The sequence below is a fragment of the Nerophis lumbriciformis genome, linkage group LG15 (assembly GCF_033978685.3).
Source record: "Nerophis lumbriciformis linkage group LG15, RoL_Nlum_v2.1, whole genome shotgun sequence".
Lineage (NCBI taxonomy): Eukaryota > Metazoa > Chordata > Actinopteri > Syngnathiformes > Syngnathidae > Nerophis > Nerophis lumbriciformis.
The window spans coordinates 43,202,400-43,224,731 of NC_084562.2; the positions used below are offsets into that span (position 1 = coordinate 43,202,400).

Consider the following 22,332-nt stretch of genomic DNA (forward strand, 5'->3'; position numbering starts at 1 on the left):
TGCATGTTTTCTTCTAACATTTTCCTGCTGGACTTGTCCCGCGCTCAAACTGCTACCAACAGCTTGTGTCAATGGAAACCTGCATTGATGCAGTATATGCAAAAGGAGGACTTGCATTGCACATACTTAAAAAGTCTGACATGGCTGTTTATAAGTATAATTCTCTTACTGATCTTAAATAATATTCACATTATCTTAGAGACTGAATGTTGGATTTTCAGCAATTGTAGCAATCTGCGAGGGCAATTAAGGCCCTGGAAATCTGTCTGCAGTGAGGGAAAAGGCCAAAAGTAACTTCACAAACGGCATTATTGTTTTAAAAATTAGAATTAGGTCACATAATAAATCATGAAAGAAAAAACAAAGTCATGAACATTTTAAAAGCTTCTTGAAATTTAAGCTAGTAAATATATAGCAGAATATAAAAATGACCTCTACATATTCGACCCGTTAGACGGTATTTTGTTTTGGAATATTTGAGCAAGAATAGGATAGATTTATTTATTCCACAATGGAGAAATTATGTGGTTGCAGTACAAAACGTCCACAGAAAATAAGGTAAAAACACAAAACTGGAGGAAACATCAAAGGACATAAAAAACAAAGAACAGAGCTGATGCAACCAGCTGCCACTTTAGCATCGCCATTTCTACGTACAGCTACAAAAGTAAAACAACAATAAACCGAAAAAAATGCAATAAACAATACATATTGCGCACATACGATTGCACTATGCCAGTGGTTCTTAACCTGGGTTTGATCGAACCCTAGGGGTTCGGCAAAGGTCAAAACACACCCGACTCATCGTGTAAATAAAAACTTCTCCCTAGCGGCGTATTACGGATACGGCAACAGCAGAAGTCAGACTGATTTGCAGGTGTGTAATTTGTTTTGAGTTTATGCACTGTGTTGGTTTTGTTCTTTGAACAAGGTGATGTTCATGCACGGTTCATTCTGTGCACCAGTAAAAAAAACATGGTAACACTTTAGTATGGGGAACATATTCACCATTAATTAGTTGCTTATTAACATGCAAATTAGTAACATATTGGCTCTTAACTAGTCATTAAGTACTTATTAATGTCTTATTCGGCATGGCCTTATTATAACCCTAACCCTCTAACCCTGGCCCTAACCCTAACCCGCACCCTTACCCTAACCAAATAACTCTAAATTAAGTCTTTGTTACTTAGAATATGTTCCCCATACTAAAGTGTTACCAAAAACATATAATAACTTTGTCTTGAATTTGAAAAAAAAGGAGGGTTTGGTGAATGCGCATATGAAACTGGTGGGGTTCGGTACCTCCAACAAGGTTAAGAACCACTGCACTATGCATAGACAAACAATAAAACAAAAACAAAACACATCGCTGGATAAGTAATGAACATTCTTTAAAAGTATATTTTAGAAGCATTTCTTGAAATGTACACTATATATTGCTAAATACTGCAGAATGTAAAATAACCTACGGTCAACCTATAGTAGAAGACATTTTGGTTTGGAATATTTGAGTTAAGTCGTGTAATATGTCACCAAATACTCTTTAAAAATATATTTTAGAAGCTTTTTGTGAAATCTAAGCTGATAAATATAGCAGAATATAAAAATGACTTATGTATTCAACCCAGCAGTGCCAGCACATGGCATTTTAGTTTGGAATAATTGAGTTACATCACTTTTTAAGTCATGAACATTCTTTTAAAGTATATTTTAGAAGCTTTTCATGACATCTAAGCTGATCAATATAAAAATGACCTAACTATTCAACCCAGCAAACAGCATTTGTGTTTGGAATATTTGAGTTGCATCACGTAACAGGTCCTAAATGCTCTTTAAAGGTATATTTTTAGAAGCTTTTGGGGAAATCTAAGCCAGTGTTTTTCAACCTTTTTTGAGACACGGCACATTTTTTTCATAAAAAAAATACGGAGGCACACCACCAGCAGAAAAGGTTAAAAAATTAAACTCCACCAGGTTGTCGTGCCTTATTTTGAGTTTGTTGTTGTTTCCTGTGTGTATTGCTTTAGTTCCTGTCTTGCGCTGTTATTTTGGTGACTCTTCCTGTTTTGTTGGTGTTCTCCTGTAGCAGCTTCACGCCTTCCTTTGAGCGCTATTGCCCACCCCTGCTTTGTTTTCGCAATCAAGACTATTTAAGTTGTGCGTACGCTATTCTTCTTTGAGGGGACATTGTTGATTGTCATGTCATGCACGGGATGTGCTTTGTGGACTGGACGCCGTCTTTGCTCCACACGCTGTAAGTTTTTGCTGTCGTCCAGCATTCTGTTTTTTTTTACTTTGTAGCCAGTTCAGTTTTACTTTTGTTTTACATAGCCATCTCTATGCTTCAGTGCCTTTTCTTAGCGGGACTTGCCTTTTGTTGATTTTTGGTTTAAGCGTTACATACCTTTTTACCTGCACGCTGTCTCCCGCTGTGCTCTGCCTATTGGGATCACGACAAACCATCCTCGACGCGTTCCGACTTCTACAAAGCAATGAACTACCTGCTGCCACCTACTGATATGGAGTATTACATGGTTACCCTGCCAAGCTCTACACAGCACAGGCACTAGACAACGGTACATTATTATGATTATTAATTTGCAAAAAATATTTTTTGAGCCAATTAGGTAAAGTTGCATAATTTCCCACGGCACACCAGACAAAATCTCACGGCACAATAGTGTGCCGCGGCACAGTGGTTGAAAATCACTGATCTAAGCTATATATGGCAGTTCTGTAAAAATAACCGACACATTCAACGGCATTTTGCTTTGGAATATTTGTGTTATGGAGGGATTGATGTAAAAAATCACAAAAACTATTTAGAAATATATTCTAGAAGCTTTTCGTCAAATCTAAGCTGATGACCATAGCACAGGGGTCGGCAACCGAAAACACAAAAAGGAATCTGTGTGGAACCCGCAAAAAATGAAAAGCCGTATATAAGTCTCATAATGAAGGCAACACGTGACGTAAGTGTTTATATTAGCTATAATTGCCTCCTATCAAAATGACTATGTGTCGCAGGCTAAAGCAAATCTTTGTTGACAGAAATGTTGAAATTTAATATTTATTCTACACATTTGTTAGAAACCATTAGTAAATCAGAGGCTACTTAGAAGGTGAGATAACTCCTGGAAATTACTGGCTTTTAATGGCCAAAGGCATAGACGTGTGTGTCCAAGTTAAAGCTGTCTTTTTTTAAATAGATTTATTACAATCGTTGCGAGCTGGGTAACGTTTGCTGTGGTCTGGAACAACATGGCACACAAACAACCATCTGAAATGCAGCCAATATTACATACAGATAATGTGTCATGAGACATGCAAAACTAAATTATATACAAAGAGGATAAAAGTAAAGGAAATTAAATGAGCTCAAATATACAAGTGAGGCATAATGATGCAATATGTACATACAGCTAGCCTAAATAGCCTGATTAGCACTCCAACAAGTCAATAACATCAACAAAGCGCACTTTTGTGCATTTACGCACAGCATGAACCTTTTGGTGGACAAAATGAGACAAAGGAGTGGAAAGATTTTACATGTAAACAAACTGTTGCGTCACAGTCCACACTATGGTGAGTTCAAGAACTGCCGAACTCAGTCGGACAAAACAATGTTCACTAAATACTCATATTAAGCAGTGGGATTTCTAACAACTGGGAAGGATTGTGTCTTGTTTGTCCTCAAACAAAAAACATACTAAAACAAAAAAAATATTTTTCACCCATCTTTTTCCATTTTCCAATCCTTTCTTTCAAAAATGCTCCATGGAGCCACTAGGGCCGCGCTAAAGAGCCGTGCGTTGCTGACCACCGCCATAGCATAATAAAAAAAAACGACCTATGTATTCAACTCGGTGGACGACATTTTGGTTTGGAATATTGGAGTGACATCACTTGACAGGTAACAAAATCTTTTTAAAAGTATATTCTAGAAGGTTTCTGTCAAATCTAAGCTGATGGATCTAGCAAATCATAAAAATAAACCACTTATTCAATAGAGTAGACAGCATTTTGTTTTGGAATACTTTATTACAAAAACTTAATGCCCTTTTTCTTCAATGTGCAGCCTTGGCTTCCTTGACAATGACCAAAATGAGCATCAAATATATATTTTTAAAGTTCGGTGTGGACCAAATGGAGTGGAAGGGCAATTCCGAAGCAATTAGTCATGTCCTGACGGTGAGTCACAAGGCTGTTTCTAAACGCCTTATTGCATATTTTGCAACATCAGAATAAACCCGACGACAAAGTGCTGAGTCAGTGGACACCGGGTCCATGTTGTGTACTTTCCATACACGTGTTGGAAGGCCTGCTGCACAAAACGTACAGTATTTGTCAGCTCTATGCTTGATACACTGCGCACATTTTCATTTACTTGCAAAATGACAAAATGTCAATTTTACAGCAGCACCAAGTGCAACATTTCAAAAGAGGAAACATTCTGCACATGAAAGTACGACACCGAAATCTATTTTATCAGTTTGTTCCCTCTTTCCTTACGGTCTGACGTCATAACCATCAATCAATCATCAATCAAAGTTTATTTATATAGCCCTAAATCACGAGTGTCTCAAAGGGCTGCACAAGCCACAATGACATCCTCGGCTCAGATCCCACATCAGGGCAAGAAAAAACTAAACCCAATGGGATGACAATGAGAAACCTTGGAGGGGACCGCAGATGTGGGGACCCCCTTCCTGGGCGACCGGTGCAATGGACGTCGAGTGTTTTAGCATAATATTGTGAGAGTCCAGTCCATAGTGAATCTAACATAATAGTGTGAGAGTCCAGTCCATAGTGGATCTAACATAATAGTGTGAAAGTCCAGTCCATAGTGGATCTAACAATAGTGTGAGAGTCCAGTCCATAGTGGATCTAACATAATAGTGTGAAAGTCCAGTCCATAGTGGATCTAACAATAGTGTGAGAGTCCAGTCCATAGTGGGGCCATCAGGAGATCATCTTGAGTGGAGACAGGTCAGCAGCGCAGAGACGTCCCCAACTGATGCACAGATGAGTGGTCCAATGTTTTTGGACCCCGACTTAAACAAGTTGAAAAGCTTATTCGGGTGTTACCATTTAGTGGTCAATTGTACGGAATATGTACTGAACTGTGCAATCTACAAACCCCTTTTCCATATGAGTTGGGAAATTGTGTTAGATGTAAATATAAACGGAATACAATGATTTGCAAATCATTTTCAACCCATATTCAGTTGAATATACTACAAAGACAACATATTTGATGTTCAAACTGATAAACTTTTTTTTTTTTGCAAATAATCATTAACTTTAGACAAAGAAGTTGGGAAAAGTGGCAATACATACTGATAAAGTTGAGGAATGCTCATCAAACACTTATTTGGAACATCCCACAGGTGAACAGGCAAATTGGGAACAGATGGGTGCCATGATTGGGTATAAAAGTAGATTCCATGAAATGCTCAGTCATTCACAAACAAGGATGGGGCGAGGGTCACCACTTTGTCAACAAATGCGTGAGCAAGTTGTTGAACAGTTTAAGAAAAACCTTTCTCAACCAGCTATTGCAAGGAATTTAGGGATTTCACCATCTACGGTCCGTAGTATCTTCAAAGGGTTCAGAGAATCTGGAGAAATCACTGCGAGTGAGCAGCTAAGCCCGTGACCTTCGATCCCTCAGGCTGGACTGCATCAACAGGTGACATCAGTGTGTAAAGGATATCACCACATGGGCTCAGAAACATTTCAGGTACCCACTGTCAGTAACTACAGTTGGTCGCTACATCTGTAAGTGCAAGTTAAAACTCTCCTATGCAAGGCGAAAACCGTTTATCAACAACACCCAGAAACGCCGTCGACTTCGCTGGGCCTGAGCTCACCTAAGATGGACTGATACAAAGTGGAAAAGTGTTCTGTGGTCTGACGAGTCCACATTTCAAATTGTTTTTGTTTTTTCTGTCATTTTGTGTACTTTTACGTGTTTATTAAATATTTGATTAATTTATGAAGGCTCAGGTGTGATTCACTACAATAGGGCCCCACAGCACACTGGATTCCAGGGCATTGAAATACCACAATACTGGATATTTTTCAGATAAGTTAAATTTAAGAACTTGCACACAAAGCAACACTGGCGGTGACGTGGGCATTTACCACGCATGCGTATTAGGTCGTGTTGCGCCGGCTGACGGAGGAGGGAGGGGGTCTTAAACGACCATTGTGTGTGTGTGGACAAGGATAAGGTTAGGTTGGATTTACCCTGGATAACCTTAGCCGGCTTAGTGTAAACGGGGCTTGAGAACCACTGCTATTGAGAAACAATTGTGTCTCAAATACTTCCGTAGTGACACTACACTTTCCCAAATTGATTAACGTCAGGTGGGCAGTTGTGCGCTTATTGAAAATAAAAATGGCCAATTTTTATTCGCTTCTTTTTCCTTTTCTCCTTTTTAATTGTAAATTGCAACCACTCGAGTAAGTCCCGCCCCTTCTGCTATATATAACAGAAAAAAATAAGGTTTTATATAACAAACATATATAGCATTAAATTGCAATGTGCTTATCAAAAAGGCTTTGAAATATATATATATATATATATATATTTTTTTTTTAAGACACGTTGGGCGACGTCAAGGCACTTTTGTCTACCCCACCCTAAACAGGAAGCTTAGTGACGTCACTACCGGCGTGTCTTATTAAAGACGAGGGCGAAAAAAAGCTCAGTCACGGCTCGGTAAGCGGACAGTGAAGGTTACCTGCTTCAACAGTGCTTGAACGGCAACCTTTCAGCTGTCTTTTACAGTCGCCATTTAGACCGTAAGAGAAGAACATTACAGCAAAAAAACCCGTCTTCATCTTAGGTCGTCTTGCCTGCTGGCCTGAAATCCCTCTTGCTCGCAAGCTAGCCGTTTGTTTTGCTAACTACGCACGTCAATAAAACGACGTCACCCCCGTGTCGCAAGAGAGACCTGCTTCTGAATTTAGGTAAGAACACTTATATTGACTTAAATGGTTAGATTTTATTTTTGTATTCGTTGCTATTTTATAATTTTTTATATCATCTACTACAATGAGGTTGTTGATGTCGTTAAATTGGCCTGTGCGCAGTAACCTTCTGCGCAGTCTCCCGCCTACATAAAATGTAGGCGGGAGACTACATGTCATAAAAACAGTGGACTGTGCGCAGTCAGTTTCTGCGCAGTATCTCCCGCCTACATCTTTTAAAATGACATGTCATAAAAACAATATACTCATGAATATTCAGCATCCATTTGTGGAATTTATCATTTAAACAAGGTATGTCTGCGTATTTTCTTGTTGATGAATAAGTAAACGGACACAAAATGGATTTAAAAGTTGAGTATGTTGAATTGATTGTGCTTATAATGGAATGATTATTGTGTCTCAGAACCATGAGTTCCCAGGTTAGACAAAACTTCCATCAGGACTGCGAGGCTGCCATCAACAGGCAGATCAACCTGGAGTTGTATGCCTCTTACGTCTACCTGTCCATGGTGAGTCTCTCTAACACGGTGTAAGTGGGTATAAAATAGGTGGGAAAAACTTCAGGCAAGTACTTTTCACTACCATTTAAACCAGTGTTTCTCAACCATAGGGCCCCGTTGTTGGACCGAGAACGCCCTCTAGAGGGCGTTATAATTTTGTCACTACTCAATCGGGACCGGAAGACACGATCGGTCCAAGCATCCGCGAAGACTACGTCACTTCCGAGACTTGCAATATTTTACGACGGAGCTTCTGCTACGCCTTGTTTTGTGATATTTAAATGTTTTGTTTTGTATAAAAACAATAACTTGCCTAGGAGTAAAACGGAACAAGAATTTAAACATGAACAATGGGTGGATTTAAAATATGTAGGAGTATAATTGCCAAATTTGCGATCACTTTTATTTTTCTGTCATTGCAATAAATGACGCATGGGGGCGCCACTGACTCCCATCGCATACTTTCTTTTTTTAAATAAATAAATGATAAATGGGTTATACTTGTATAGCGCCTTTCTACCTTCAAGGTACTCAAAGCGCTTTGACAGCAAGGTACTCAAAGCGCTTTGACAGTATTTACACATTCACACACTGATGGCGGGAGCTGCCATGCAAGGCGCTAACCAGCATCAGGAGCAAGGGGTGAAGTGTCTTGCCCAAGGACACAACGGACGTGACTAAAATACTGATTTTTTTTTTTTAACAATGCACTTTATCTGTGGTGTAACAGAAAATATTTCTAAATGATCAGTATTGAGTTAATGTAACAACGTAATAATTTTTTATTTTTTTCCTTTGCCATTTAAGGCTGCTGAGTACATTGTTCAGGTTTCAAAATAAATGCTGTATTCTTAAGTAACATTAGTTTTGCATGTAATCTTTTTTTAAGATATTGATATTCAATTAAAGATTACAAAAGAGAAAACAATGTTAGCTGGGATGACGAAGTGACGCGTGGACAGTTGGTGTCTTATGTTACTTTTAAACTTTATAACATATATTATAAATTACCGGTAGTTAGATTTTATCTTAGCACTGCATAATTTAATATGTAGATTTATTTTGCATCAGTTTTTGAGTCCGTTCTATTGCAAATAGTATTTATTTTTGTAATCAGCCTGACTGAAACCTTGATGATAATATTTGAGTAGCACATGGTTTCATATAATTTGAAAAGGTTTATCCTATTAAACTGTAAATCGGTTAAAGATAATTATTGAATACGATTAAAGTTAAGATTACTAGTTCAGTTGTAATATTTGAGTGGGTCACTCAGTTGTGGAAAAGATGGGCTTGAGGTCAAAAATGTTAAGAGCCCCTGGTTTATACTAACTATAAGCTAATAACTGAGTAACAAGGATGGCCTCATTTAGTTTGAACAGAAAGTGTATTCTGCAGGTGGAATGGATGCAGTTTGGGGTTTTACCCTCAAGCCACCCAATGGGGGTAGTACATTATCGATTGGATCAATGACCAGTTTAAACCGAGTAATTTAACAAAGTCTGAAGTTCATTTGAGATAGGATTTACAGGTGGAGGAAGGTTGAATAGTTTATTGCCGAAGAGTTTAAACACCTGGAAGCCGTAAACCGCTTGTACAGAATTGTCATTTAATCATGGTTTGAAGTTAATTTTTGTAATACACCAGGGGTGTCTGACATTTTCCCACTTCGGGCCACGTACAGAACAATTAAAGGCTACGGTGGCCAATTTAATACATTTTCGTGATAAAAGATGCCAAAAGCAGTTAGATTTAGGTCGATATTTGCCAAGACGTCAAAACAAAACACCCTCGCTTTGTTATTCAATTTAATGTTTTTATGCAATACTCGTTTATACAATTTAATGAATCCAGCTATTGTAAAAAAATGTGATTTTGACTTACTGTATTTGTATTGTGGTTAATATATAGAGCATACTTATACAATTCCTATTTCACCTTTTTACAGGCATACTACTTTGACCGGGATGACCAAGCTTTGCACAATTTTGCTAAGTTCTTCCGTGGCCAGTCACACGAGGAGCGCGAGCACGCAGAGAAGCTCATGAAACTTCAGAACGAGCGGGGAGGCAGGATCTTTCTTCAAGACGTCAGGGTATCTGCTCTTTTTTGTTTGTGTGTGTTTGCAAAGAAATATTAGTTATTTTGGTTAAATGTGGTACATACACTTCTCCTCGGGGGTTATCATGAGGCCCAAGGTGGGAGGGCAGCAAAGAGCAAATACTGATAACAAGGGTGTGGGTGTTTTTTTCTTCTTTTTTTTGCAGCTTATCTTTTCTACACCCACAAATGTTAAACCGTTAACGTCTGATGAAATAGAATTTGATTGAATGCTTTTGTGTACATAAAATTTGAGATCCCAAAGGGGTCGCTTGTATAAAAGATCAGTCAGTTTACGTCAACGTAGGTTGTCCATGTTTCTCACATGGCTGCAGTTTGTGGTATGGTTGGTTGTCTGGGTAATTATGTAAACCTAAAATGTGCATAATTGGCTAAGGGGCACCAAAACGTGAGTAAAAAAACATGTAACTCAAAACATATGTGTAGAATGACAAACTTGTTTATTTTTCTCATAACAAAACCGCCCCCGATTGCTTTTAGATGGGAGGTTGATGTTGACAAGAGCAAAGTATGCTATCATGTCAGACACTCCAAAATATAACAAATCCAAACAAAACAAGACTATTACAAATTAATCAAAGTGCAATTCACTAGATTTGTCAGTTTTTTTTAATAAAATATTATTTTGAGCATTGTGATAATTGGCTAAATAAAGAGACAATACCCAAATAAACACCTAAAGTCTTAATCTGATAAGAGACTGATATAATACCACCCGAATGCAGCTGAGATAGGCTCCAGCACCCCCCGCAACCCCAAAAGGGACAAGCGGTAGAAAACTAGATGGATGGATAATAATTTACTAAATTCCTAACATGATTTTATCCAGCCAAATGTCGGTTTTTAAAAAAATTTTTTTTAGAAATAACATTTTCCCTGTGTGGCTACACAGTGGAAAAACATGCCTCCTAAATTACAGTGCTATGTCCATCCCATCCATCAATTTTCTACCGCTTATTCCCTTTGGGGTCGCGGGGGGCGCTGAAGCCTATCTCAGCTACAATCGGGCGGAAGGCGGGGTACACCCTGGACAAGTCGCCACCTCATCGCAGGGCCAACACAGATAGACAACATTCACACTCACATTCACACACTAGGGCCAATTTAGTGTTGCCAATCAACCTATCCCCAGGTGCATGTCTTTGGAGGTCGGAGGAAGCCGGAGTACCCGGAGGGAACCCACGCAGTCACAAACTCCACACAGAAAGATCCCGAGCCCGGGATTGAACCCAAGACTACTCAGGACCTTCGTATTGTGAGGCAGATGCACTAACCCCTCTTCCACTGTGCTGCCCAGTGCTATGTCATTCAGTCAAATATGTAGCAAAATCAACAGTGCTTTAATAACCACAAAACTGCATGCAAACATAACTAAATTAATCTGTTGATACATTTGCAAATGAGACCTTGGGTATGTCATAATGTAGTTAATAAACATTTTTACACATTAGGATGGGCACACACTGACTTTCTGTTCAATGCAAAGTAAGCTTTAAAATAAAAGCATGCTGGTATAAACCTGGTTTACCACAGCAATGAACAAAACACATCTTGTTTTGGTTGTTAGCCACCGCAAGAAAACAATGCGCATGGAGGACAGCTTTATTGCTGTAGTAAGGACATACAAGCTCAGCAGCTCTGTTAGATAAAGGTTTATCCTTAATGGAATGAAAACAATCCAGACAAACTATGTTTAAAATACTTTTAAATCACCTATTCTACTTATATCTCTGGCCAAAGTCACATGGCTGGTCTGTTTTTGTTTGTCGACATGAACGGGTTCCACTGTACTAAAACTTATGAGAAGTCTACCTCTGATCAAAGGCAGCATGTCTAATAAAAGTATGTGTTTTTGTGTTCTAGAAGCCTGAGCGGGATGAGTGGGGCAGTGGTGTTGAGGCTCTTGAATGCGCCCTGCAGCTTGAAAAAAGTGTCAACCAGTCCCTTCTGGACTTGCACAAACTCTGCTCTGAGCACACCGACCCACATGTGAGTGTCAAACACTGTCAATGCAACCATCCAACCTAAAACATCCATGAGTTTTCACTCAAGGCAATTTCTAGTTCATATTTTGAGGTGTCAACATATTCCGGATATACAGTTTAGTGCAATGAAGGTATTTTATTTTTTAAATAAAAAATAAAGCATGCTATTTCAATGTCTTTCAGTTGTGCGACTTCATTGAGACCCACTTCCTGGACGAGCAGGTGAAGTCCATTAAAGAGCTGGCGGACTGGGTGACCAACCTGCGTCGCATGGGCGCACCTCAGAATGGCATGGCAGAGTACCTATTTGACAAACATACTCTGGGCAAAGAAAGCAGCTAAATCCATCCCGATTCTCTTATTTGCATTCTGCTTTCTGTGTAGCCAAAATAGGAAGCCACCTGCATGCTACGGGCCAGTATGTTATTTTAATAACTTCTGTTGCATTACACTTCAGTCAACTTGAGCTTTGCAGTATCCTGCATCCCATACCTGTAATGTTCTTACTGCTGTTTTACACCAAATGTCAAGCAGAAAAAAATAAATGAAATTAACTTTAGTAGTTCTTGTTTTCTAAGGTTTAAAATGTGCTGAATGAAACTTCAGATGGGCACAGAAGCGAAACCTCAAGTGTTTTACTTCCTTTTATCAAATCCAAGCTTGTTCGCTTATGTAGAACTAATTTTACAGATGCAGCACTCTTATTTTTTTAAATATTTTTCATGATCAGAACAAATGATCCTTTTCACGAATATTGATATGTCTCTTAAGGAGCATTTGCCAAATTTGTCCATCCACCAGGTGTGTTATATCAAAGTGCTGATTTAGACACAGGTGTGCCTTACGCTGACCACTGCAATATGTCATTACAAAATATAGTTTTACTGTGGGGCTGGGAGGTGACCACTATATGGCAGCCGGTAATGATATCGTGTGGGTTACTGGTTTGCTGATGTCGAACATTGTGACCGTGGAATACCCTCATGGGCATATGTACTGTGGACTACTAACACAGATGCCACACCTGTGAAGTGGATTAACTCAGCAAAGGAGAAGTAGTCTACAGTATTCAGTATGTTTACATGCACTCAAATATCCAGTGATTCTTGAACTGTGATACACTGGCTCCATCTAGTGGTACACCAAAATAATCACTGTAGTGATTTAGTTTTTTATTTTCCTATTTTCAAAGTGTTACTGTTCAAACTGTGTGTAACCTTATAGTGGCCAAAAAAATGTTGTATACGGTACTTGTTAAATAAAACCTGAATATTTAGGCCTACTACGCTACTATATGTTAATGTTGGTCGTTATGGGGGTACTTGACCAAGAAGAGTTTTCCAAGGTTGTACTTGGTGAAATAAGCTTGAGAACCACTTCCTTAATCAGATCTTGACTTTTTAAAAATCAGATTAGCACATCCATATAATGCAAAAGGAAACCGATTCTCTCGCAGATTTCGATTTGTCAACAAAAGGCTATTGGAGAGAAATAGGCCTTTTGTGTACATTTGAAATTTAGCTCATAAAATGGGAGCAAAAATAATTGTTGCATTCTCATTTTTAGTCAGTGTATTGTGCTGGTCAAAATTGCCAGGATTCAGACAGATTTAAGGGAAATTATTTGTATTTATTTTGAACATGCATACAGTTAGTGTGTAGATCTCACATTTGCATTCCAACTATCCAAAAAGGAGACAAAAGAAGCAGATATTTAATTCGATCCCTGTGCTATTTCGAACACATTTGTTCACTTCATGTCTCAATCTGTAACACATCAAAAGTTACCAGGAATAGATTATCCATAAATTGTGGTTCACATAGTTTGCTTAATATATGATATATAATATCTCATTTATCAACAAGGGTCAAGATGTTTATCAGGATTCTTTTTTCTTTGTGGGTTGAAACAGTTTCTTATACTGGATCACATTGTTTGACTTATTTACTTAATTCATCCAATAACTGTACAGTCTTGGGTAGCAAGTTTTAGAGATATTGTCTTTAAGAATCAAATTTTTTGAGGGAAATTACCTTTCAAGCAACATGGGAACTTCCAAATAAACCACTTATAAACACTTGAGACTTAAGAGACTTCCAGTATTGGCGTCTTTTTCTTCTTTTTTGAACGATACAAAAGCCTCCAGCTGGGTGGCAGCACTGCTCAAGTTATTCAACAGGCTCAAACAGGAAATATGACCAAGTATATTGGTTGCGCTAAAACGGGGGTGTCAAACTCATTTTAGATCGGGGTCCACATGGAGAAAAATCTACTCCCAAGGGAGCCGGACTGGTAAAATCACGACACGATTACTTAAAAAAAACAACTTCAGATTGTTTTCTTTGTTTAAAAATAAAACAAGCACATTCTGAAAATGTACAAATCATGTTGTTGTGTTTTTTACACTTACATGTTGCGGTTAATAGTATTTCATCTTTTTTTGTCGTTAATTATATTTTCTGAATAAATTATGTGATAATGTTCATTGGTGTTGATTTTCAATCAAGATAAAAAAAATATATCAAAATCAAATTACAGGATGTTATTTATGTAGTTGAATCTTTTTCCTCGACTGATGTACTAACGTGGTTTATTTTGTACATATGTAGCATCATCTACAAAGATACAAAGAATTGCTATTGCGACATCCAGTGGACACATTTAGAACAGCTGTTTCTTTCATCGAAACATTTCAGGTTCATTTTTATACTTAGCAAACTCATCCCGCGGGCCGAATAAAACCTGTTCGCGGACCTGATCTGGCCCTTGGCTTGCATACATAAAATACACACATCCTTTAAAAAGTTAAAATCAATAGACCAGTACTTCTTATATAGTGGGAAAGGCATGAGAAGGTGTCAGACATGTATTCAGCTGGGTGGCATGTCGGTGCTGGTGCCAGCAACTGATACAGGTTGTGAATTTTATTTCAATTTAAGGGGGGCGTGAAGAAAATGATGTCCCCTAGGGCGGCGAGCATGACAAAAAATTATTAAAAAGCACTGCTCTCGTGGTTAATGGGTATTCACCACACAGGCTAAGATTCGAATCTCCAGACTGTGAGCCTGACATCCCTAACTCTAGGCCAGGGCGGACTTGATTGGCACACAAAAATGACTTAATTCATAACTCTATGGAAAACTGCCAAAACAATATATTAAAAAAGCAAGTACTTTCATCTGCTTCATGCCTCCTCCAACTCTACCAGCACGCCGTCACAGTCTTTGGGATGAAGAAACATCACCGGTTTTCCATGAGCTCCTATTCGCGGCTCTGCTGACAGAGTTCGGATGTTCCTGGCTTTCAGGTCTTTGATCGCAGCACTGATGTCGTCAACCTGCAGAAGACGTATGAAAGTTCAATAATGCATTAGCCGTTTTCCACCAGTAAATATGTTTTCAAAGGCACCAGAAGTGGTTGCATTCAGGAGGCAGATGTGTTAACCACAACTACTCCATACTACCCTTGAACAAATAATGATAATCCTCATAGAAATACTGTGTTGTTGTGTTCAACAATCTGTTATTTGTATACTGAAAACATTTCAACAAAAACGGGTACAAAAATGAAAGTTATACAGTTAGTTGGATGAGCTGGCCTTTATATTACTACAAACCGTGCATACTTACAGTGTTTCCCATACATGTTTGATGCTACCTTTTCACCCTAGCTTAGATCATAAACACATTATAATAGGACTGTCTGGAATGTAGGTTGCCGTTACAACGCCGTACAGTAGATAGCTGCCGTATTCCCCTTTTCACGGCAGAGTTGCCATGTGTCAAGACTGGCGTTAACGTGGAAATGTGCGCTGCCTCACAGAAACTCCATACAGTAGCTGCTGTACACACCAGTGATGTGCAGTCAGGGGAGGCAGGTGAGGCCCCGCCTCACCTGCCATCATGGAATGAAAAAAAAAAAAATTAAATTGCTATATGTATCCAGTGATTATACTATAAAGTTATTTTCCATTTAACTTCACCAGTTTTAGATTATTTTTATTCAAAATTGCTGAATTTTCACATTTGCCGTTCAAATAATGAGAAGAGACTTGCGGTGAGTCAGCAGCTAGTTGAGGCACGTCACTGAGTTGAGCCTCACCATGGATTGCGCAGTGACTCGGCTAACTGCTGGCCTGCTGTGCAGTGAGACCGTATTGCTATATGAATTATATTATACATTTCCATAGTTTAGTTAGCTGAGGTGTATAATGTACAGTGTATTTTGTCAACAACTGTATGTGTGTAACGTATTTCTTGTGCTGAGCAATCATAAAACGGCTGCGAAGACGCACTGGCTGAGGCTCGCAGTAATCCCGCCTCCTGGTGGTAGAGGGCGCTAGTGAGCCCAGAGATCATTCTTGCGACTACCTGGCTGCAGAAGAAGTGACAACAAGCAGCAACAATTAGCAGCGATCGTTTATTTTTCCTCTTGCCTGGACTATTAACATGGAGGATTACATATCTAAAATAAAACAGTTTTCTAAACTGGACTTTCAATCGAAGCAGGAGGTAATAATTAAAGGAAGATCTCCATCGAGACAGAGACACTTTTAAAACTGAAGAAAGATAAGGAAGACTTCTATAAACAAGTTATCGATGCTTTTATTCAAAAGGAGCTGCGCATGGACTTCATTTATAAGTAAAGGTAAGACCATAATAACGTTGTTTTTTTTAATTAAATGTGCTTTTTTGTGTGCTACAGTTTGTATGTGTAAAGTTAAAGTTAAGTTAAAGTACCAATGATTGTCACACACACTAGGTGTGGTGAAATTTGTCCTCTGCATTTGACCCATCCCCTTGATCACCCCCTGGGAGGTGAGGGGAGCAGTGGGCAGCAGCTGTGCCGCGCCCGGGAATCATTTTTGGTGATTTAACCCCCAATTCCAACCCTTGATGCTGAGTGCCAAGCAGGGAAGAATGCTGCTATGAGCTTTTAAACATAACCCGTTAACTGCTGCCAATCAAATGGTGAATAAGATACTCTTTAGGGTTCTTATGTTTGTAAATCTGACTGTGATGAAGTCAGTGCCTCACCAGCCATGAACCTCACCGCACGTCACTGGTACACACATTTCTACAGGCTGTGGTTATGTTAGCGCAGGGGTCGCAACCCAAAATGTTGAAAGAGCCATATTGGACCAAAAATACAACAACAAAAAATTTGTCTGGAGCCGCAAAAAATTAAAAGCCTTATACAGTATACGTGTTATAATGAAGACAACACATGATGTAAGTGTCTATATTAGCCTACTATCAAAGGCTGACGCAAACCTTCATTGACAGAAATGTTGTATTTTAATTTTTATTCTACACATTTTTGCAGCATTGGAATTTAGTAAAACGGAGGCTTCTCACGGGATAAGATAACTTCTGGAAATTACTGGCTCAGAATGGCCAAAGGTATAGATGTGTGTGTCCAAATTTAAGGAAGCGGCAGGCTGTCTTCTTTTAACAGATTTATTACAATCTTTGCAAGCTTGGTAACGTTTGCTGTGGTCTGGAACAACATGGCACACAAACAACTATCAGAAATGCAGCCAATATTACGTACAGATAATGTGTCATGAGACATGCAAATCTAAATTAAATACACAGAGGACATAAGTAAAGGAAATTAAGTGAGCTCAAATATACCTACAAACGAAGCTTAATGATGCAATATGTACATACAGCTAGCCTAAATGGCATGTTAGCATCGATTAGCTTGCAGTCATGGATTGACCAAATATGCCTGATAAGCACTTGAGCAAATCAAAAAAATCAACAAAGCTCACCTTTGTGCATTCATGCACAGTATAAAACGTTTGGTGGACAAAATGAGACAACGAAGGAGTGTCATAAAACACGTCTTTCTGTGGCAGCATCGGACAAAGTGGTACATGTAAACAAACTACAATGAGTTCAGGAATCGCCAAATTAGTAGGACAAAATGGTGCTTCATCAGTGAAGCCTGTATAACATAAACAGTGGAATTTCTAACCATTAGGAAGGTTTGTGTCAGGTTTGTTCTATATTATTCTTCATCTTTTTCCATTTTCACACATCTCTGAAAGAGGTCCAGGGAGCCACAAGGGCGGCGCTAAAGAGCTGCATGTGGCTTTATAGTCGCGGGTTGCTGACCCCCGCGTTAGCGACACACATATGTGAAGCTGGGTAACATTTCACATAAAAATGATGTCTACAGGTAAAGTCTCCTCAAAATAGACACAGTCGTGATTATAGGCTTGTTTTCAAACAAGTTTTAGCACATTTGGAAACGTTCATTTTTAGCTCCAAAATGTGGGCAGGCCTTCATCAGCTTGCTGACGTCACCAATAAAGACTGGAGGCAATTTAATATTGCATAGTATGTGGTTTGGTGGCATCTTTATCCCAAATTATGTTATTTCCACGCAGAATTTGAAGGAATTATCAAATATGACTGCCAGATGCATAGTTGTAGAATTACAACACTTCCAAATGATGGGAATATGTGGAAAGTATGGACCTCTTCAGGCGAATTGACTCGCACAAAATGGGACGGACCAAGCGAGAGGAGTGTACTTTGCTGCAATCATTCTAATGATTCTGACTTTGAAAAAGAAGGGTTTTGGTCTGAGTTGTGATGGAAAACAATTTAAAATACTTAAGCAAAACGTGAAAATCAGGTGTGCCCTCGAGGGGAAAAAACGGCGTCAGAGCCTGCGAAAAAAACAGAGAAAAAAGGAGTAGACCTGCCGCTCAAAAACGAGAGAGATCAATTAAATGATAAATAAATGGGTTATACTTGTATGGCGCTTTTCTACCTTCAAGGTACTTAAAGCGCTTTGACAGTATTTCCACATTTACCCATTCACACACACATTCACACACTGATGGCGGGAGCTGCCATGCAAGGCGCTAACCACCAGCCATCAGGAGCAAGGGTGAAATGTCTTGCCCAAGGACACAACGGACGTGACTAGGATGGTAGAAGGTGGGGATTGAACCCCAGTAACCAGCAACCCTCCGATTGCTGGCACAGCCACTCTACCAACTTCGCCAGGAAAATAATATTTTGATATGCCTTTATCCACAATGTACAAAACCCAAAACCAGTGAAGTTGGTACATTGTGTAAAACATAAATACAAACAGAATACAATGATTTGCAAATCCTTTTCAACCTATATTCAATTGAATATACTGCAAATACAAGATAGTTAACATTCGAACGGGTAAACTTTGTTATTTTTTGCTAATATTAGCTCATTTGGAATTTGATTCCTGCAACATGCATCAAAAAAGCTGGCACAAATGGCAAAAAAGACTGAGAAAGTTGAGGAATGCTCATCAAACACTTATTTGGAACAGCCCAATGGTGAACAGGCTTATTGGGAACAGGTGGGTGCCATGATTGGGTATAAAAGCAGCTTCCATGAAATGCTCAGTCATTCACAAACAAGGATGGGGCGAGGGTCACCACTTTGTGAACAAAGGCGTGAGCAAATTGTCCAACAGTTTAAGAACATAATTTCTCAACGAGCTATTGCAAGGATTTTAGGGATTTCACCATCTACGGTCCGTAATATCATCAAAAGCTTCAGAGAATCCAGAGTAATCACTGCATCAAAAACAGACATCAGTGTGTAAAGGATATCACCACATGGGCTCAGGAACACATCAGAAAACCACTGTCAGTAACTACAGTCTGTCGCTACATCTGTAAGTGCAAGTTAAAACTGTACTATGCAAACCGAAAGCCATTTATCAACAACACCCAAAAACGCCGCCGGCTTTGCTGCGCCCGAGCTTATCTAAGATGGACTGGAGCAAAGAGGAAAAGTGTCCACATTTCAAATTGTTTTTGGAAACTGTGGATGTTGTGTCCTACGCCAACTTTTTTGCAATGTGTTGCTGCCATTAAATTCTATGTTAATGATTTTTTGCAAAACAAAAAATTGTTTCTCAGTTCCAACATTAAATATCTTGCCTTTGCAATCTATTAAATTTAATATACGTTGAAAATGATTTTCAAATCATTGTATTCTGTTTTTATTTACAATTTACACAATGTGCCAACTTCACTGGTTTTGGGTTTTGTCTATGCAGGGAAATGGGCTCCAGTTCTGTAGATGACGTCACACCAAGAAGGGCGGCATATCGAGCTTGGCATTGGAAAGGGGCGTTCCAAGAGTATTTAGTTATCTACCGATAAAAACTATTTTATATTATGAAAAATGACTGCCAGAATAATTTTTAGGAGAAAAAAAATACATTAAGAGAACCTGTTAGTGAAATGTTAGCTGTAGAAAAACATGGTTTACCAAGACTTGATGAATTGGTGTACATAAGGGAGCTTTCACTGTACCGTGCTTGTGCTTACCTCGATGCAAATGTGGTGCATTCCACCCGCCTTGTTCTTCTGTAAAAATCCAGCAATGGGGCTCTTCTCCCCGAGAGGATGGAGAAGCTCCAGCTTGGTGTTGCCGAGCTCCACGAACACGGTGTAGACACCATGCTCGGGCAGAGGCACCCGTTCACTTACTGTGGCCCCCAGGACATCCCGATACAAAGCGGTGGCCTTGTCCATGTCTGGCACGGCAATGGCGATATGGTTGAGCTTGCCCAGGTTCCACAGCGACCTTGGGGTGTTCTGATGAAGGGATGCTGTGGTCGAATGTGCTCGCAGGAAAATGAGCGGAGCACATCTGGATAGACTGGAAACTAAAAGGAATACAGGAACATTTTATACGTGAAGCATTGTCATAAATGATAAATAGAGAGATTAAGGCAGTTATCGAGTAAGCCAATTATAAATGTATGGTTTGTGGTCCAAATACATACACTCATACTAGTACAAATACAAACCCCGTTTCCATATGAGTTGGGAAATTGTGTTAGATGTAAATAAAAACGGAATACAATGATTTTCAAATCCTTTTCAACCCATATTCAGTTGAATATGGTACAAAGACAACATATTTGATGTTCAAACTCATAAACTTTTTTTTTTTTTGCAAATAATAATTAACTTAGAATTTCATGGCTGCAACACGTGCCAAAGTAGTTGGGAAAGGGCATGCTCACCACTGTGTTACATGGCCTTTCCTTTTAACAACACTCAGTAAACGTTTGGGAACTGAAGAGACACATTTTTAAAGCTTCTCAGGTGGAATTCTTTCCCATTCTTGCTTGATGTACAGCTTAAGTTGTTCAACAGTCCGGGGGTCTCCGTTGTGGTATTTTAGGCTTGATAATGTGCCACACATTTTCAATGGGAGACAGGTCTGGACTACAGGCAGGCCAGTCTAGTACCCGCACTCTTTTACTATGAAGCCACGTTGATGTAACACGTGGCTTGGCATTGTCTTGCTGAAATAAGCAGGGGCGTCCATGGTAACGTTGCTTGGATGGCAACATATGTTGCTCCAAAACCTGTATGTACCTTTCAGCATTAATTGCGCCTTCACAGATGTGTAAATTACCCATGTCTTGGGCACTAATACACCCCCATACCATCACAGATGCTGGCTTTTCAACTTTGCGCCTATAACAATCCGGATCGTTCTTTTCCTCTTTGGTCCGCAGGACACGACGTCCACAGTTTCCAAAAACAATTTGAAATGTGGACTCGTCAGACCACAAAACACTTTTCCACTTTGTATCAGTCCATCTTAGATGAGCTCCAGCCCAGCGAAGCCGACGGCGTTTCTGGGTGTTGTTGATAAATGGTTTTCGCCTTGCATAGGAGAGTTTTAACTTGCACTTACAGATGTAGCGACCAACTGTAGTTACTGACAGTGGGTTCCTGAGCCCATGTGGTGATATCCTTTACACACTGATGTCGCTTGTTGATGCAGTCCAGCCTTAGGAATCGAATGTCACGGGCTTAGCTGCTTACTCGCAGTGATTTCTCCAGATTCTCTGAACCCTTTGATGATATTACGGACCGTAGATGGTGAAATCCCCAAATTCCTTGCAATAGCTGGTTGAGAAAGGCTTTTCTTAAACTGTTCAACACTTTGCTCACGCATTTGTTGACAAAGTGGTGACCCTCGCCCCATCCTTGTTTGTGAATGACTGAGCATTTCATGGAATCTACTTTTATACCCAATCATGGCACCCACCTGTTCCCAATTTGCCTGTTCACCTGTGGGATGTCAGTATTTATTGCCACCTTTCCCAACTTCTTTGTCACGTGTTGCTGGCATCAAATTCTAAAGTTAATGATTTTTTGCAAAAAAAAAAGTTTATCAGTTCAAACATCAAATATGTTGTCTTTGTAGAATATTCAACTGAATATGGGTTGAAAATGATTTGCTAATCATTGTATTCCGTTTATATTTACATCTAACACAATTTCCCAACTTATATGGAAACGGGGTTTGTAACATAATCATGACCAATTGAACGCATTAACTAAATGTTTGTACTTTTAACACTGCATGTATCAATTCAATAGGCTTTACAAAAATATACAAAAGAAAAGTCAGATAGTAATTTAAAAAAAGCTCATCTAGCTAAATATCCAAGCACAGTGTTCCTTATGTTTACAGTAAGCACCAAGCATGTGCATCTTACTCCATCAATAATACAACAAACACTACATATTGCTTCAACATTTTGTGCAAACAAGTTAGCGGTTTAACGTGGCTCTTATAGAATTGCGCAGAGGCTGAAAAGAAGAATAGTTTAGAAGTATTAAACAACACCAACCAGCAACCTTCAGAACCGCGGACGCCATGTTTAAGCGGAACAAAATA

The 22,332-nt window shown here is 39.2% G+C and overlaps 2 protein-coding genes across 2 annotated transcripts; one reads left to right on the forward strand and one right to left on the reverse strand.

Moving 5' to 3' along the window:
• Positions 1-6,712: 6,712 nt before the first annotated feature.
• Positions 6,713-12,167, forward strand: LOC133616141 (ferritin, heavy subunit). Its single transcript, XM_061975264.2, has 5 exons — positions 6,713-6,981; positions 7,406-7,511; positions 9,451-9,597; positions 11,487-11,612; positions 11,792-12,167. Exons 2-5 carry the CDS (start codon positions 7,410-7,412, stop codon positions 11,948-11,950), a joined length of 534 nt encoding a protein of 177 aa, XP_061831248.1. The 5' UTR covers positions 6,713-6,981; positions 7,406-7,409; the 3' UTR covers positions 11,951-12,167.
• A 226-nt stretch (positions 12,168-12,393) lies between these two features.
• On the reverse strand, positions 12,394-22,326 carry LOC133616142 (methylmalonyl-CoA epimerase, mitochondrial-like). The gene is made up of 3 exons (XM_061975265.1): positions 22,286-22,326; positions 19,953-20,293; positions 12,394-14,945 (listed from the first exon to the last, which is right to left on the reverse strand). The coding sequence occupies exons 1-3, from the start codon at positions 22,311-22,313 to the stop codon at positions 14,793-14,795; spliced, it is 522 nt and encodes a 173-aa protein (XP_061831249.1). The 5' UTR covers positions 22,314-22,326; the 3' UTR covers positions 12,394-14,792.
• Positions 22,327-22,332: the final 6 nt, after the last annotated feature.

What these genes read in the sequence shown, in the direction of transcription:
- LOC133616141 (XM_061975264.2), top strand. Translation starts at nt 7,410, where the DNA reads ATGAGTTCCCAGGTTAGACAAAACTTCCATCAGGACTGCGAGGCTGCC. An exon ending in CTTACGTCTACCTGTCCATG is followed by an intron (nt 7,512 to 9,450) that starts GTGAGTCTCTCT and finishes ACCTTTTTACAG; the next exon opens with GCATACTACTTTGACCGGGA. An exon ending in CTGAGCACACCGACCCACAT is followed by an intron (nt 11,613 to 11,791) that starts GTGAGTGTCAAA and finishes AATGTCTTTCAG; the next exon opens with TTGTGCGACTTCATTGAGAC.
- LOC133616142 (XM_061975265.1), bottom strand. Translation starts at nt 22,313, where the DNA reads ATGGCGTCCGCGGTTCTGAAGGTTGCTG. An exon ending in CGCGGTTCTGAAGGTTGCTG is followed by an intron (nt 20,294 to 22,285) that starts GTTGGTGTTGTT and finishes TATTCCTTTTAG; the next exon opens with TTTCCAGTCTATCCAGATGT. An exon ending in TGCACCACATTTGCATCGAG is followed by an intron (nt 14,946 to 19,952) that starts GTAAGCACAAGC and finishes CGTCTTCTGCAG; the next exon opens with GTTGACGACATCAGTGCTGC.